The 18,426-nt window shown below is 37.3% G+C and overlaps 1 protein-coding gene across 3 annotated transcripts in view; it reads left to right on the top strand.

Moving 5' to 3' along the window:
- Positions 1–18,426, top strand: part of LOC149169165 (callose synthase 3-like) — a 425,897-nt gene that overhangs the window by 24,759 nt on the left and 382,712 nt on the right. For all 3 annotated transcript variants that reach the window (XM_089428591.1, XM_089428590.1, XM_089428589.1), the window contains exons 3-9: positions 1,340–1,464; positions 1,783–1,876; positions 2,010–2,120; positions 2,359–2,472; positions 2,767–2,868; positions 2,986–3,077; positions 3,238–3,364. In XM_089428591.1, coding sequence (XP_089284717.1) covers positions 1,340–1,464; positions 1,783–1,876; positions 2,010–2,120; positions 2,359–2,472; positions 2,767–2,868; positions 2,986–3,077; positions 3,238–3,364 — 765 coding nt within the window. The remainder of the gene's footprint in view (positions 1–1,339; positions 1,465–1,782; positions 1,877–2,009; positions 2,121–2,358; positions 2,473–2,766; positions 2,869–2,985; positions 3,078–3,237; positions 3,365–18,426) is intronic.

The raw sequence follows: 18,426 nt of genomic DNA, 5'->3' as shown, positions 1-18,426 counted from the left end.
GAACTAAAAACTTAACTGCGAAATCCACTGATCAAATATAATGAGTATTCTAATGAATTTGCAATGAAAAAAATAATCATAAAGACACAAGCATACAATTAACAAAACACCAGAAATACCCAGGAAACCCAAAATGGGGAAAATCTGCTAATGTGTTTTTATTGATTTGCTCAGAAAAACCTCAGTAATTAATTACAAATCACTTGGGAAAAATTCCCTTCTTACTGTTTGTTCCTCAACACAATATCCTGCACACCCTAGACCAATTCGGCCTCTCTCTTGTGCAGTTGTACCAACTGTATAGGTTGAACTGCCTCTTTGCACAAGCTATATTGGCCTCCTTAAGTGATGCGCTTTCCTTGACCTCACACGCTGGTCTGGAACTATTTTCTTGAGCTCAAAACACAAATTCTTGCTAGTGCATAATCATATGATTCACCAAGTCTGTACTCTACCCTTTATAGGATTGATCTGCTCTTCAACTCAAGTGAACTGGTTCCTTGAACCTAAGTCGGGTTGCCTCACATAACTCAAGTTTAACTGACATCTTGAACTCAAGCGAACTGGCCTTTTGAACTCGAGTCAAACTAGCTCACTAAACTGAAGTCGAACTGAGATAAAATCTCCATGCATGCTCAGTTCGTTTTACTATTTTTTACTGTAGGAAAATTAGAGAATTTTCCTAAGTCAACACTTAGAGAAAGTAAGATTGTGCCTTATCTTCACATGCAGGTTCTTCTGCCAAATATAGTGCACTACTAAATTTAGCAGAACCATTCCATCTCTAACTTCAATTAACAAACATTTCCTTATTTATCTGTCTTCAACAATTATACTCTCAGAGCTCTATTAATTTTGTTGCAAAATTCACTTTGAATCTAATATACTTACAATCTTGGATTGCTCGTGGATGTAAGAAATTGCTGGTGGGCATATATTTCCATGTTTGGTTATTGCTCTCATTTGAAAATATTTAAATGGATCTTAAAAAAGGGATTTTTTTTCTCACTTGGCTTTGGCTGCTCTTCAAGTGTATGCAACTGCTGGCAGGTATATCTTCCATGTTTGGGAATTGTCCTCGTTTAAATATTTGCACTAGGATCTCAAAATTATTTTACATATTGTCTTGGTCCTTAAGAATGCCAGACATGATTTGCCAAAGTTTTTTGAACTTTTATGTGTGTATAATGTCAGAGAATCCGTTTTTCTGACATTACAGGGATCCATGATACAAATTATAAAGAAATCTGATCCTGCATAACAGTCACCAGTGTAAAGATTTATTGTGTTTTTGTTGGACGATGAATATATGAATTTCATAGAGTTTATTGAATTGCAGGATTCTGACACAACCTTAAGTGCAAGGAAGGAAACAAGTGATGCAAGAGAACTTCAGACCTGTTATCAGGAATACCTTGGGAACAATGTTAAGAAGCTTGATCAAACAGCTGAACAAGCAGATCGGTACAACTATTGTTAAAAAAAGACTAGATTTACCTTTTTCTTCTTTTAGTTTCCCTTGCATCCTTTTACATGATGATTGCTCTCTTTGGTCCTCCTCCATTGAGCTCCATAGGCCTATCTCAGTTATATAGATGAAAAATTCAGCTGGATAGAACTTCCTTCCATTCTTTTAAGCATGTAAAATGCGTGCAAAAACTTAAACTGACAAGAGTACTTAACTTTCCAGAAAAATGTACTCTTTAGCACTTATAATTTATATCTTTTCTTTGATGAAGCTGTGCTTAAGAGGTTGCTGACTGGTTGTTGAATATTCTTCAGTTCGAAACTGGTAAAAACATATCAAACCGCTGATATACTGCTTGAAGTGTTGAAAGCAGCCACTCGAGCAGAACCCATTGAAGTAGCTCCTGAGGTCAGCATTACTACATATTTGTTTGGTATTGCCATGGTCAAGAAAAATCTATAACCCTACTCGAAGTTATGAGCTGTACCATATGAATTATTTCTAGTAGTAAGGTTTTGATTGGTTGTTGGTTTTCCTGTAGATTCTGGCAACTGGTAAAGTTGTCAAGGAAAAAACAGAGAGCTTCGTGCCCTATAATATTCTTCCTCTTGATCCGGGTAGTGCAAATCAAGCCATCATGAAGTTACCTGAGGTTAGTAACTAGTTGATGTGTCAATTATGCTGATTGGTTCCTGTTCAGTGCAAGAATCTTGCCATTAGCTTTCATGTTCTTGATGCATCCAATGCCCATGAATATTCAATAATTTGCATTTTTTCATTTGGAAAATGATTGCTGGTGCATCCATTTCGCTTGTTATTAACGCAACTTTAGCACCTGACTATTTGTCTACACTTTTGGAAAATTATTCCTACTTCCTTCATGATCTCAGATTATAGCCGTAGTAACAGCTCTGCACAACACTCGTGCCCTGCCATGGCCTGAAAATAATCAAAAGCCAGACCAAGATCTTCTCGATTGGCTCCAAGTTACGTTTGGATTCCAGGTAATTACATTTGGAGGCACATAAATAGGTTTCTAGAGCATCTGATTGTGAGTTGTTTATACATTTCCTTTTTGCCACAGCACTCGTGTTCAAACTCCTAAATAATTATTCTGCTTCTATATTGACATACATATGGATTCCAGAAGAAACATGAACTGATATATGGATATCTTATATGGAAGTTGTAATCATGAAATATGAGCTAAGCGAGTTGATATATGGATATCTTGTATGGAAGTTGTAACCATGAAATATGAGCTAAGCCAGTTGGTGGTGATGCATTAACTTTTGCAGAAAGACAACGTGGCAAATCAAAGGGAGCACTTAATTTTGTTGCTTGCCAATGCCCACATACGGCAACTTCATAAGTCTCACTCTCCGGCAGACACTGCCCAGGTGATCCACAAAAATAGTCTTGGTATTCCATTCTATTGAAAACATTTCCATTGCAGATAGAAGTTGGGAATATGAATACTTGAATCACCTTTTTTTTTCCTTATTGTGCATTGACAGTTGGATGACAATGCTCTCGACGAGGTCATGAAAAAGATGTTCAAAAATTACAGGCAGTGGTGCAAATATTTAGGTCGCCAAAGCAGCCTCTGGTAATATGTTCTGATATGACCATGTTTTTACTCATCTTGCTATTATTGCCATTGTGTTGCACAATGAGATGATAACCGACATATTGCCCTGGCAGTAGTTTTAGGGTTCATTCTGAGAATATACTTAAAAGTTTAGTTTTTCTGGTTTTGTCAAATACAGGTTGCCCAATATACAGCAGGATGCGCAACAACGTAAAATTTTATACATGGGACTCTTTCTTCTTATCTGGGGAGAAGCTGCAAATCTACGGTTTATGCCAGAATGCCTCTGTTATATCTATCATCATGTATGCAAGAGATGATTTTTGTTCAGTTTCTTTGTTTTCCATAAGTATTTGCTCATATTGAATCAAAACAAATCTTTGCACTTAAAATTTAAACTTGTAGACCCTATTCGTGTGGAATTTTATGATCTGTAATTCATATCACAGCATTGAAGTTCATCTACGCGCAGGGAAAAGAAGACTGATAAATTTAATACCTTTTGAGCCCAGAAAACTTTATAATTCAGTTATTTTGAGAACTTGAGGTAAGGTTCACTGAGGAAAAGGGTTGAATGTGCAAGTAATTGAAGTAACATTTATCTGGAAAAATATTCAGCAGATTAAACGTGGAAGTTAGCTGGAAACTAGCATCCCATAACATATAATGCATTAACAAATAACAATAATGATTATATGTCAAATTATTGTCATCTAATTGAGCCCAAAGGCTCATTTTATAGCCCAGCTCATTCTACAGCCCAGTATGAGGGGATGTGTAAGTATATTTGTCTGTTGATTTGACAGATGCCCCTTTAAAATAAAAATAAAAATTATGTTCTAAATAGAAAAATAATGTCAGCTATGATAAAAAATTTCTTAAAATAAAATTTTTTAATGTCCTATATACAAAAATATTCAATGTCGTTATCAATAAAATATTTTAATACGAATTAATATTCACATATACATAAAAATATATTAATAATAAAAAAACCATTTTAATTTGCACTATAAAATGTCTCGATGTACATGTAAAATATTTTAATGTCAATTATGTATTTATTATATATCATTTAAAAAAATTATATATATATATACACCATGAAAAAATTAAGTTTTTATGGTTAAACGTATATTTGGTCCTATATATACTCTATATAGCATTCAAAAATACAATTTAAACAATGAAAATAACACATTGTATTTTACGTACTAAATAAGTTTGTACATAAAGAAATTTAATCCCTCTTGGATCATATTAGATCCATACTTAATATCGATCTATGCTGGTATAATAATATGACCAATGATCTACTAGTTAGGTTGTTTCATCCAAGATTAATCTTTTACTGGCCACCTTGAAAGTCTTAAGTACTATATACGAACAATTATCAATCTCCAATGGTATAAAGTACTAGCATGCGAAGTTGCCAACAATAGACACTCTGCCAACGTGCATCTGTCAAGTATATACCTCTTATTAGTCTAAATTGGCAAAATCATTAACTGTCAAATGAATTACTCACGAATTACTTTTGGGTATTACATTGGAAGAGGATTTGACGATCCATATCACTTTATTGACATGTTGTGGATTCATGATTACCCAGTAAAATTTGACGATCCATATCACTTTATTCACATGTTGTGGATTCATGATTACCCAGTAAAATGAATCTCAAAAGCCCAAATCTTTTTACATGATTTGAGAATTAACTGGGAGATGAGTCCAAAGATCCAACCAACGAAGGTTTATTGAAATGATTCTTTAAGATGTGAACAAATCCAATTAGAAAATGTTAAAAGTGCATATTGCTTTTTCCCACTGGTTGTAGAATAGCAACAAGTAACATCTAACTAATGTGATTAGTATAGGTTACTTGGACTTTGAAATATGCTTTGATTTTCTCCTAATTAAACATTAGGAACAAGGAGCATATTACAAAAGGAAAATGACTGACAAGACAGGTCACCACTAATGAGTCATAAAGGGTTTAAAAACTGAATATTCTTGAAATACTCACACCAAATGTCAAAGTGTGACATTAAAAGAAAAACTGGTAGCCTGTAGGTAAGCCCTATCTCAACCAACCCATCATCAGCTGAAGGGCACAAAAAATTGTAAATACAAAATCAAAGCTTGTCCCCAAGGGCACAATTGGAGGTTAAACAAAACATAAAAACAAAGGCAGCTGGGGCTGCCACTGTTGGAGAATCTAGGGAATCAACGTCTTTGGTCCCAGAAGGATAGCTTGTCACTGGGGAAGGTTCATCAAGCACCAAAGGCTTGGCCACATTACAAGTAGCTAAGGGGATGCATAAGATCTTGTTGTCGATGGGAAGACGCGGTAAATTGTCATGTCAACCATGTGATGAACTCGGCCTTCACTCATGCCTTCTAGCTCTAGGACAGGATCAATGCTGACCTGATCCTTCATGTGACATCTGGGAAGGCATAAGAAACATACACTGGAAATGCTCTGGCAGAACTTGACTGATCATATAGGGAACTTCACTTTAATGTCCCAAAAACTGTTGGAGGTGCTTTTGACCCAGCTTACATTTTTCCAGTTGGGCTTGAATCTGCTTCAAAAGATTAACCATCACAAAATTGTTGTTTGAAGACAAAAATGTTTGGTCCTTCTTAGCTTCACTTGTGGGTTCTACTGCCAAATTTAGCACACTTCTAAATTTAGCAGAACCCTTCCATCTCTGTAAGATACCCCCTTCGAATACTTAGAATTTCCCTTTTTATCTTATGAGTTTGGTCTGAGTTTTCAGTGTGTTATTTCATCAAACAGTTTGTGTATGATTGGCTGTAGGTGCATTTCCATGTCTTTCATTTAAAATAATACACACAGTATCAAGAAAACACTTATGGAAATACTTCAAACCATCAACATATAATTTATATTGTACTCATAAAGTGCACAGACCACTGTAAGGAGTAATAACAGCCATATTTCTTCTAATTTTATGAGCTGATATGAAATCTTTTACAATATAAAAAGAGTATAATCAACTTGGGTGTGCTCCAGCAAGATGATATTAATGGCCTCCTTTGATATCAGTAGCAGCAAACTTCAATCTTCAGCCCAAATATCCATGCACAGCAATCCTACCAACGGCAAGGGAACTCAGCCTCTTATAAATGATGGCTGTAGTAGCTTACACAGCCCACAATACCCTAACTTGGCCCATATGTAACAGCAGTTCGGTTCTTTTCTTTTCGCAGATATACTTAGCCACGAATGAGGAGATTTTTAGCTTTTGTTTGTGTTGACACCTAATCCTTGTGATTGGGTGTATTATTGTAAATAGATAAGTACGAAATATGAACAGTCATCAAGAGACGAACTGAACAGTCTCTCCCTCATGTATATAATGAGGACCTACCTGATGGAATAATACAGTCAAATTATTTCTGCTTTATGGAGTTACTGCCTGGCCTGACATGGTATCAGAGCCAGCTCCTTTTCTAGCTCTTGTGCCTTGTAACTCCCTTGTCTGCTCCTCTGCTCTCCATATAATTCAATCATTGAGTGCTGTACGCCTGTCTGATACTGCCTGCGTTCTGCCATATTCTATTTATAAGACCTGCGCCCTGTTCATCTGAATACGTTTAGAATCCATAAACGTTTCATATTTTTTGAACGCTGTCTATCAGTTACATTTGAACGCTGTCTGACCATCCGTTTGAATGCGTTGAGTGCCTGCCATTACCTGCGCTCTGCTCCATACAAGCCTGACATTTGAACGCTGTCTGACCATCCGTTTGAATGCGTTGAGTGCCTGCCATTACCTGCGCTCTGCTACAATCCCATGTGGAGTATGAGGACCGTCCTGAGAATTATGAGGTTGCCCGTTACCTTTCAGAAATGAGTCGCTGGATAATCCTTTCGTCTTTTCATTGTGATGTGAAGGGGAAAATCCGTCTGCGCGAGTAGAGAGAGGTTTTACCACATGACAATGGTGATGAATATTTTCTTGCGCAGTGTGGTGTTCCAAAGCGGTACGCCCTGGTAATCTGCCTGCAATGAGTGATAATGCTATGGCATATAAGCCTGATCTGTAGAAGCGTTTTGTGTGCAATAATCTTGAGACTACAAGGACCAGTAACGTACCTTTTTTTTCTGCAGTCATTTTGTTACAAGGACTTTTAACTTAGTGATTTTTTAATTGAGTTTTGGGCGCTGATACGTTAAATTGAGTTTTGAAGAAGTCGAAATTGTGATGCTCCAACATCACTATTGAAGCGTGGGGACGTAAAGTTTCTTGAGCTCGAAGAGCGGTAGCTCACTATGTTAAATCCTGTGCAGCGTATCCGTGGTGCATGGTGCAACCTTGGAGTAGTGTTGTGTTCAAAGGATAGAATGGTGCAGTGAGCAGAACCAGCCTATGCGTTAACCCATTTTCAATGGATGGAATGACGCCTCCACGCAGGATGAAATGAGGCAATGTGAAACTATTTTTTTATGCCTATCCCTTAATCATTTTTGAAGGCCAATATTATATAAATCGTGAAGCCATGTTCCATTAAAATTATTCAAGGGTGAATTTGAATGGACATATGTTCATTACAAATGGTGGATAATTAATGACTCGTGGGTGATGTTACATGCGCGCCTTAAAAAGGATCTTTGTATCTTGGTTTGCAATCCCTCTGAATGCCATTTGGGAGGATCTCTTAGTTTTCAGAAATTGAATTAAATTTGGAGAAGCGCTTAAGCTTTTTGCAGTTTTGTGTCGTATTTCATGTGGCTTAAAATCAGAGATACATCTGTCTCAAATTATTCTTGAAAATAACCTAAATACTTCTCTGTATGACACAATATCTGAGAGTCCAAATACGTCTGGACTACATTCTTCAGTTTTTCTTTGGTGAACGCAGTGCTGTTGAGGGTATTTTATACTGCCATATTTTGTGCTTTAACATTGTGCAGAAGCATGCAAATTGATATTTGAATCTGCTGTCCCATTATATCAGAACTATATTTTTCCTTCCCATTAAGAGTAAAATTTTTGCAGCAAAAGTATTTTTTGGTTACAGTATGCATTCAAGAGGAAGAGGAAGATATTTCAGAGGCGGGGGGACAAACATTCTCAAGGAGAAAAGGCAGATTTGCACTGCATTCACTGCAAAAGAAATGGATCACATGATGCCTCTACAGGCAAGCTACCATGGGACAAAATTGAGCAGAAAAGAAACCAACAGAAAGGTAAAAGTGATGATACAAACAAAGGTAAAACACCTGAATCCGCTCACTATGTTGTGGCACAATGTAACGTTGGAGTAAATGAAGATTTATTTAATGCTTCACTTGCTTCTTGGAAAAATGATTGGTTGCTTGATTCTGGGGCAACCTGCTACATGACTCATAGAAAAGATTTTTTTGAAGATTTCACTGACAATGTTGATGGAGCAGTATACTTTGCAGATCAATCAAAAATCAAGCCATCAGGGCTTGGCACAATCAGGCTTAAACTGCCTAGACTTCCAGACTTTCTTCTGCATCATGTTCTATATCTCCCACAACTCAAAAGAAACTTGCTGTCCTTGGTCCACATCCGCCAGCAAGGTCACTCCATTCATATGTTTGATGGCAAGCTTGAGGTAAGAAAAGCATCTGACCACTCACTTGTCATGAGGGGAATAGAAGAAGAAAGGCTTCTCAAGCTGCAAGGAACCTCTGCTCATGCACAACATTTCTCATACAATTGTCATCATGAAGAAGGTACACTTCCATCATGTTTATTATGGCATGCTAGATTTGGACATTTGAACTATGACAGTCTCCGCTTATTGAAGAAAAATGGTGTTGCTGGTTTGCCTACAATTCCTAGGAAACTTAAGCAATGTGATGCTTGCATTCTAGGAAAGCATAGCAAACAGTCTTTTCATGATTCACATTCAAGAGCACATAGGAAGCTTGAACTCATTCATTCATATTTATGTGGTCCAATGCTTGTTCCTTCTGCAAATGGAAATAAATATATCATGACATTTATTGATGACTACACCATAATGTGTTGGGTTTATTTATTGAAGAACAAATCTGATGCTTTTCAAACATTCAAGAATTTTCATAAATGGATTGAAAATGATGCACAATCTCATATTGGGTCTATTCGCACTGATAATGAATACACATCAAATGAATTTGGAAACTATCTTCGCCAACATGGGATCAAACATCAAACAACTGTGCCTTAGAATCCCCAACAGAATGGTGTAGCTGAAAGAATGAATAGGACAATCTTAAATATGGTACGATCCATGCTCTTCTTCAAAAATGTAAAGATAATGTTTTGGGCTGATGCTGTTCTATGTGCTGCATATATAAAGAATAGATGTCCATCTAATGCTATAAGAAACAAGACTCCTTATGAAATGTGGTATGTACATGTTCCTTCGGTAAAGCATCTCAGGGTCTTTGGTTCCACCTGCTATGCCTTGATACCAAAGGTACATAGAAACAAACTTGGTGCTAGAAGTCGTAAGTGTATCTTTCTGGGGTATTCAAACACCTCCAAAGCATACCGCCTCTATGATGAAGTAAATAAGAAATTTGTTGTATCTAGAGATGTCATTTTCCTTTAATCATCCAAAACTGACAATGTTGTTGAGCAGAAACTTGATCGCTTGGATAGATTCGCAAAAGCAAAATCATTTCAAGAATTTGATAATCAGATTCCACATCTTGAAGGGGGGATTCCTATACTAGATCAACATGTGGAATCTTCTTCTGAATAACACTCTTCCCCGCATGAAACTCCAACAACGGATGATGCTTTAAGTGATGTGATTGATAGAATTGAGAGACTCAATCTTGATTCAGTCCCAACTCAATCAATGGAGCAGTCTGAACCATCTCAGAAAGGTCCCCCAAAGTGGCTGACAAAGACACTTGAAAGTGTTCATTCTGATGAAGCTGGAAAGACAGGAACCAGAAATTCAAACCGGCAAAATGGAGGTGATGTAGATGACTCTAATTCACCTGTTGATATGGATGTTTCTTATGATTGTGAATTGAACTTGTCTACAGATTTTGAACCAACTTCCTTCAAAGAAGCTGCTTCTCATGATGAATGGAAAGAAGCAATGCAAAAGGAGTATGATGCCCTCATAAAGAACGACACTTGGAAGCTGGTTGATCCTCCATTAGGAACCAAACCAATTGGCTGCAAGTGGGTCTACAGGAACAAGTATAAAGCTGATGGCTCACTTGACAAGCACAAAGCTAGGCTTGTGGCAAAAGGTTTTGCACAGAAGGAAGGGGTCGTTTATGAGGAGACTTTTGCCCCTACAGCAAAATGGGCTACCATCCGGACACTCTTTGCACTAGCAGCTCAGAATGGTTGGAAAGTCCATCAAATGGATGTAAAAACTGCTTTCTTGAATGGAAATATAAAAGAGAATGTTTTTATGTCCTAGCCTGAAGGATTTGCTGTGAAAGGACATGAACATAAAGTATGCAAACTTGTGAAGTCCTTGTATGGCCTCAAACAAGCACCGCGAGCCTAGTATGAAAAACTAACTGAGCATCTTCTGAAACTCAATTTCAAACATTTTGATCTTGATGATGCAACTTTATTTGTCAAGAAAGTTGGCAAAACAGTTGTATATCTTGTGGTATATGTAGATGATCTTTTGATGACAGGGAACAATGAAAGCTACATTGTATCCATAAAGAAGGAATTGGGGAAAAGTTTTGAAATGACTGATTTGGGCTATGTTCATTACTATCTTGGCATTGAAGTAACCCAACCTCCAAAGTCCATATTTTTTTCTCAAAAGAAATACATTGGAGATCTGTTGAATAGGTTTGGCATGACAAAGTGCAATCCCCTTACTACTCCAATGGAACAAAACTTAAAGCTAATTTGAGGATGCAACAAAGTATAAACAGCTTGTAGGAAGTCTCAACTACCTAACTACTACCAGACCAGACATTTCATTTGCTGTTGGAATCCTCTCCAGGTTTATGCAAAAGCCTTGTGAGGGACATTGGTCTGCTGCAAAAAGAGTTCTAAGGTACTTGAAGGGAACTCAAGACTTTGGAATCAAGTATACACAGGTGGACGACTTCAGCTTGATTGGATACTCTAATTCAGACTTCGATGGAGACAAAGAAACTGGGGTATCTACTTCAGAATATGCTATGAGTCTTGGATCAGGAGCTGTCTCCTGGAGATCACGCAAACAATCAGTTCCAGCAGATTCCACAACAGAAGCAGAATACGTAGCAGCAGCTGAAGCAACAAAAGAAATTGTGTGGCTCAGGAAAATTCTTGAAGATTTGCAGGTAAAACAAGTACAATCAACTCCACTCATGATTGACAATACCTCTGCAATAAAGTTGGCCAAGAACCCAAAGTTCCATGATCGAACAAAGCATATCAGTACTAAATACCATCTGATTCGACATCATGTTGAGGCCAAAACAATCCATCTCCGTCATTGTTCCACAAATGAGCAAATTGCAGACATCTTCACCAAAGCGCTTGGAAGGGAAAAGCTTGAACGATTCAGAATGATGCTTGGACTCACCAACATCCCTTCAGATTAAGGGGGGAATGTTGACACCTAATCCTTGTGATTGGGTGTATTATTGTAAATAGATAAATAGGAAATATGAACAGTCATCGGGAGACGAAATGAACAGTCTCTCCCTCATGTATATAATAAGGACCTACCTGATGGAATAATACAGTCAAATTATTTCTGCCTTATGGAGTTACTGCCTGGTCTGACAGTTTGCAGGTAAAACTCAGTCCTAAAGTGACTGGAGTCGGTCCTCTATGGAAAATGGATACTCAACCAACCTAAAAGAGAAAACTCGGCCCCTTTTAAGATATTAGCTCTCAGCTCTGAAATAAGATAAACTCGACCCCTTTAAGCAATTAACTCGACTAGCAACTCACAGGAACTCAGCCTCTTCCTTGACAGTGAAACTCAGTCAACAATGTAAGCAAACTCGGCCAACAAAGCAACCCTCTTCTTTGATGGTAAACTTGGTCCCCTTTGTGGCTCCGATTGTGAACTTCAACTAGCAACAAATGAGGAACTTCGACGTCCACAGAAATGTCTCAGATTTGGCTCTTCTCAATAAAGATATTCAGCATGCAAATAGATATATACAATACCCGATTTCAGAGAATAAAATCAACTGATAACATTATTAACGTACTTCTCTTTGCTAAATCTTCTTATCCGCTAAAGCACAATGGTGAAATTTGAGTGACTCTGTTCTCCAACTAACTAGGGTGTATGGTTTCAACACCGAAACTAACAACCAGCAATGAGGGTTTCCAAACCCCTAAACTCTTCCTCAAGAGTTCTCCAAATTTCTTTTTCTCAAGTGACCAAATGCAAATGCCAAAATGAGGAGAGACCCACTCATTTCTCTGTTTTATAACTCACTTAACTCTTTTGCCACCCTTTTTACCTTTTCCCTTCAATAAAAACACTTTTCATTTTTTTATGTAATAAAGTGACTTTTATTAACCACCAAAATCCTCTTTTGATCATCCTTCCCTGGAGATATTTTCGCCTCGATTCCAACGAGCTACTACACTAAGGTGTTTCCCAAGTAATCAACGCAAAACAACACCTTAAGCGTAATTAATTAAAATATGTCCGTTAATAACTCCGTTTTACAAGAATCGTCAAAATGCAACGAAACCAAGATCGAACCATGTGGAATTGATCCTGATAATGAAAAATGACAAGTAATTCTAGTCTACCCCCCATAAAACTCCTCAAAACCATTCGGGCCCACCAATAATATAATCCTGCTCTAGTGACCTCGCTGACATAAGCTCTAGAAAACTCTCCTAATCTCACCACAAGGAAATTCAAAAATTGGGAACATTACAATCTCTTACTTCATTAACACCTCTTCAAAGTCACCTTGATTATATGGTGTGTTACTAGACACTACATTCTTCTATGAATTGATTTTTCTTCATTGTACCCCTTTGAAGATTTGGGAGGATAATTTATCTTGCACCTTCCAACCATTCAATTCATCATTAGTTTTGGGTTGAATCTATGTTGTTTGATTAAGGGGGGGCATTCTTTTTTATCTCCATAGACACCTTCTATGATTTCAGTGATCTTTCCTACATAATTTTTACTACTAGGCTGTCTAGATTTGGGTACTCTTTTGAACAACGAATCCTAAACATCACGGTCTAGTACATGGATGCAAAACAGGCAATTGGAAATTCAAATATCTCAATCCGTGAATAAAAGTTCTATCACTGTCCACAAGTTTAATAAATTGAGGAAGTAGTCTTATCAAACCAATCTCCAAACACACCTAGACTTGCACAATATGTGGAAGGTCCTTGATTAGAAATAAGGACCTTCCCAAACCACATCACCATTGACTTCACACTAGTCTTAGCTTTATGCAATAAGTTTGTGAACTCAATCCATAGTGGAAACCTAACTTGTTTAAGATTTGTGGGATCAAAATCATCATTCTGGGATTATAAATAGGTAGTTGGTCCAGCCATTTAGCAATTGCCTTGGAGTAGAACTCTGTAGGCAACCTATCCTATAGCAAATAACAACGATAAGTAGTGATACCCAAGAATATGTCATTTCAGTTTCTCGAATGTTGTTTGCACCACTTCAGCAAAACTTATTCTAGACTATTTTTGTTATGAATAAAATATTTAGGAAATAATGTAAATGATAATAATCATAAATAATGATTAGTTAATTAGTAATTAGGATGAAGAGGCATGTCTAAATGAGACATGACTCTCCATGAAGAGGCACTGCCTAGTGTATAAGCAATCCATCACTCTCCTTTGTATCATCATCTTATTCAGACTTTTTAATATATATTCTTGTATCTCAATGGAGATCTTTATATTCCAAATCTTCTGGAGTATTTAAATTGAAGAATGAACTTTGTTTGTTCCATTTGGTATCAGAGCGAAAAATTACTAACACAAATTAAAAAGCTTAAGAATGACAAGAAGTCGTTAAAAGACAAGTTAGAACATTGTATTCAAGAGGAAGTATCGAAGTCTCCAGTCATAACAGTCCAGGTTGAAGATAAGGGAGCAGATACCAATCTAGTGAATGTCACAACTCAGGAAGAAGACAAGCAAGTTGAAATAAATACAAATTTAGATGTTGTTGTAGTCTAGACAATGAACATCCCAAGTGAATGTTCTGTAACCAACTCAACAACATACTCGCCAGAAGAAAATCGAAAAATTGCCACACACCCAATAAGGGAAAGTCAAACCAAAAAAGTTCCATATCGACATCTGAATCATGAGAGTAGACAACCCAATCAAGCTACGTATCTATACCATTCAGAACAGAAATAACATATTGATGTTCCAAAGGATAATGATTTCAGCACAATCTAGTATGAAGATAACAAATTATCTCAATAATTGCAAGGTTCCTCAAAAGATTGATCTAGTATGGTCTGATCCCTTCTCTGTGCGACAATTTTATATATCACTCCAAGGATCATATCAACTTGTATCAATGAAGATCACTTTCCTGAGACGAGAACACATTCGAACCCAAAAAAGAGATCAAACCTTTTTCATCAACAAACTTTGAGGACAAAGCTTTTTGAGGAGGAAGGTAAGTTATGAATAAAGTATATAGGAAATAATGTAAATGATAATAATCATAAATAATGATTAGTTAATTAGTAATTAGGTTGAATAGGCATGTCTAAATGAGACATGACTCTCCATGAAAAGGCACTGCCTAGTATATAAGCAGGCCTCTCCCTCTCATTTGTATCATCATCTTATTCAAACTTTCTAATATATATTCTTGTGTCTCAATGAAGATCTTTATATTCCAAATCTTCTGGAGTATTTAAATTGAAGAACGAACTTTGTTCATTCCAATTTTTCACAAGGAAGGACAAACTACACCTCTTTTCTGCAATACATCTTTTCTTTAAGTAAAAGTAGGAACCTGATCAAGAAAAAATGGCAGATTGAAAAATTTGGCATCTTCTTCCATATCAACATACATTGAATCTAAATGACTAATGTCTCACACTTTTCCATCTCTTGATTCATCAACTCCTTGAGAGTGAGAATTTGTGAGTGTTTTCGCAAAATTTCTCATCCCCTGAGTCAATCGAAATGGGATTCTCATTGTGGTTATTGTGCAATTGCTATTGTTTGATACCCTTGTCACCTTTTTGATCAATGATGAAATCCTGATTTCTTCATTCATAATGAATATGATGATCAACAATTGTAACATGTGCTTCCAACCATGGTATTGATTGTTATCTACGAGGTAATACCATGCATGTGTCCAATGACAAGCATATCTTGAATTAGAAGATCACAACAAAGGAGTGAATAGGATATCTAAAGCAAGAATTGGGGGGAGCAACAATTGCTTCTATAGTGACAAGGATGCCATGATTAGGGCTACAACTAATCTTTGAGAAGACAGTTAGAATAGGGGGTGCCAATAGAATTTGGCCCACCATTATACCTAGATCTGGAAGGCGGGCATGTGGAATTTCCTTAGTTGCAGCGACTGGAAGTTAATCTTCTATCTATTGCAGATTATTTGTCTTCAGAATTTAATTATGACAAATAATGATTAAATCACTACTGCAATTTTCACAAATAATAACAGGAACTGAGAAATAATGCACACACAAAATAATTGACACCAGTATTTTTGGATAAATTGTCCCTAGAAAAACACCAATGTGGGGAAAACTAGTTCTGTAGATGAGAGTTTTATTATTATTCTTCAATGAAAATTGAGAATTACAATATGCTTGCCTCTCATGGGCAACACTCTGGAAAATATTCTTCTCTTCACCAAATCGATCCGAAAACCCAAAAGACTCCCTCTGCAAATGAATTTGACCTTCCTGTGCAATTCACACTTCTACCTGCAATTCACATTGGCCCTGCAACTCGCACTGGCTCTACAACTTGCACTAGCTGCTCCAGAAATTCAACACTGCCTCCGGGAAAATTACTTTGTAAGCAAAACTACCTCCAGCACCTCGTCTGACTAGCTTGCAGTCTCCAGGTGATAGATCCGACACTGGTAACTGAAATAAGCTTCTCTGTCACTCGCACTGGCTCACTGGCTATTCACACTGTTGAACTAGGCCTCTTCTTCTGTTGATGAAATCGATCCCTTCCTCCCACTGGAAACTAGAAATCACTAAGAAAATTCCTTCAGAAATTTTCTCCCCAATCTTCTCTACTGAAACCCTTCTGTCGGTGTCTCCCTTGCTCAATCTGCGCCCTTGCTATCACTGCAACTGCGTTATTCGAACTCCTTGTGATGTCTCAAACTGACCCATCGATTTTCTCTTATAATCTCTCGTTGAGCAACCAATGGCCACAATCTAATCACAATCAATGGCTAAGATCATCTTGACACCATGAAGTGACTTTTCCGGAAGTCTATAGAGCAAATTTTATTTACCTCATAAATCTAATTTAATTAATTAGCTTTCCTAAGTTAGTCTTAGGAAAATATTTAATAATTGGCTAATTAATATAATTAAGGCATTTTCCTTACAATCTTTTTTTGGGTCTTGGAGATAATTATCCTCATGTGTTCTTAGCCTCTTAGACACCAAATGGAGATTAGAACAGTTGTCCAAGCTACCAAAAATTAATAGAGCACTCAAATATCTAATCTAAGCACTTCGTACTTGAGTTAGGGGAGAAACTATCCCCATATTGAAGTTTGTCTAACACAAATTGTAGATGTGCCTTGGTGACAAAAACCATGGTTCAGGCACTGGAACAAGCGGATTAGGTAGGAACATACTTGAGAAATTCATTTGCAGGCAAAGGGAGTCTCTAAATAATAAAAACCTTGAATCAATTTCACACTTTAAATTCAAGTGATCGAAATACAAGGGCGAGGTGAGGGCACAAAAAAGCCTACTTACATTGAGTGTGCCTGAAGTCGCAGGGGCTTATTGAGTCTTGAAGTTGAAATGCTTATATCTGTCACTTCTTGCATTAACCATCCCAATTGATGGGACTGCAATTGGTTTTTATGCCTTAGGGCATGGTAATCCTTCATTCAAAGCTGGGATTGGGTTGTAACAACGTATGATCATTTCTTCTTTTCTTTTAACAGAAACTGGTAAAATTTATATTAGAAAAAGCTGCAGCTAGGATGAACAGTGAGATAGTACAAGAGGAGAGTTGTCTTGAAATAAAACCAGCAATACAAGTAAACAGTATGTGTTGGAAACAAAGAATTCAAGGTCATAGTTTGTTGGGGATTCCAAAAAGTTACTGCTAGTATATACTCTAAAAAACCTCGTAGGATAAGTATATGTTTTACATACATGTATACTATGGAAAAACACGCTTGTCCAATGTTGGTACGATGAAATTCTTGGATACCCAACTCCAAATCCTCCATCATTTCACGTACAGTGACTTCTTCCTTGAGATATTTCAGGGCTGAATGTACTAGCATTTTGAAACTGGAGGCAAAGGAGTGTGAGCATTTACTGATATTGCAGACCATGTTCCTTAGCATGGAACATTCTGTTGATTTATGATAGCATCGGATATGCTCTAAGCCTCAAAATTTGCAGGGAGGCTTGGACACATGTATTCCACAATACCGAGAAATTGTTTTGGGAAATTCCGCCCGGAGGCAAGTTTATTAAAATTATTAATAATTTTTAATGTGTGCCTAAGTCTAAACTTAGGAAATTAAAATAATTAAAGGGTATTAATCAAACTGTGGGTGAAACTTCTAGAAGAAGACGAGGATCAAGCCAAAGTGATCTAAGCCATTGATTAGAATCTAATCTGGGCCATGGTTCTCAACTGGAGGATTATAAGAGGAGGCTTGATGGGCATTTGGAAGATACATCGAATAAGAGATTAGAGATCAAATTTCTGAAGAGAGCAACACAACAGTTGCCAAAGAGAGATTTGAAGTGATTTCTTGCAGTGAGGGGCAGGGATAGTATCTGAAGAGAAGTTTTCCTGGACCAGAGAGTACAAGGCAGAGAGGGTAGAGAGACGTCCAGAGAGGCTGACGCGGGGCCACGTTATGGCAGCGCAGAGCTTCAGAGGGAGATCGAAATTCTACTGAGGAAGTCGAGTTCCAAAGCCAGAAGCCGGGGTGTGAGACCGGGAGGCCTGAGAGCTGAAGTTTCCAGCCAGCAGAGGGTCAGAAAGAGGTGCAACGCAATCCCAGCTGTAGTGATGTAGTGACTGCGTGGGAGTGACATAGAACAATGCAGAGGCTCATCTCAAGTGCAGATCAGTGTCGTTCTTCCAGTGACAAAGTGAGATCATCTCGCTACTCTTTTTGCCCAATTTCTCTCTGTATCTGATAGCCAGTT

Source organism: Pinus tabuliformis, chromosome 4_2, assembly GCF_031772625.1.
Source record: "Pinus tabuliformis cultivar Carrire ecotype Pingquan chromosome 4_2, CPIR1, whole genome shotgun sequence".
NCBI classification, from domain to species: Eukaryota; Viridiplantae; Streptophyta; class Pinopsida; order Pinales; family Pinaceae; genus Pinus; species Pinus tabuliformis.
This window is presented reverse-complemented; position numbering and strand designations above follow the sequence as displayed.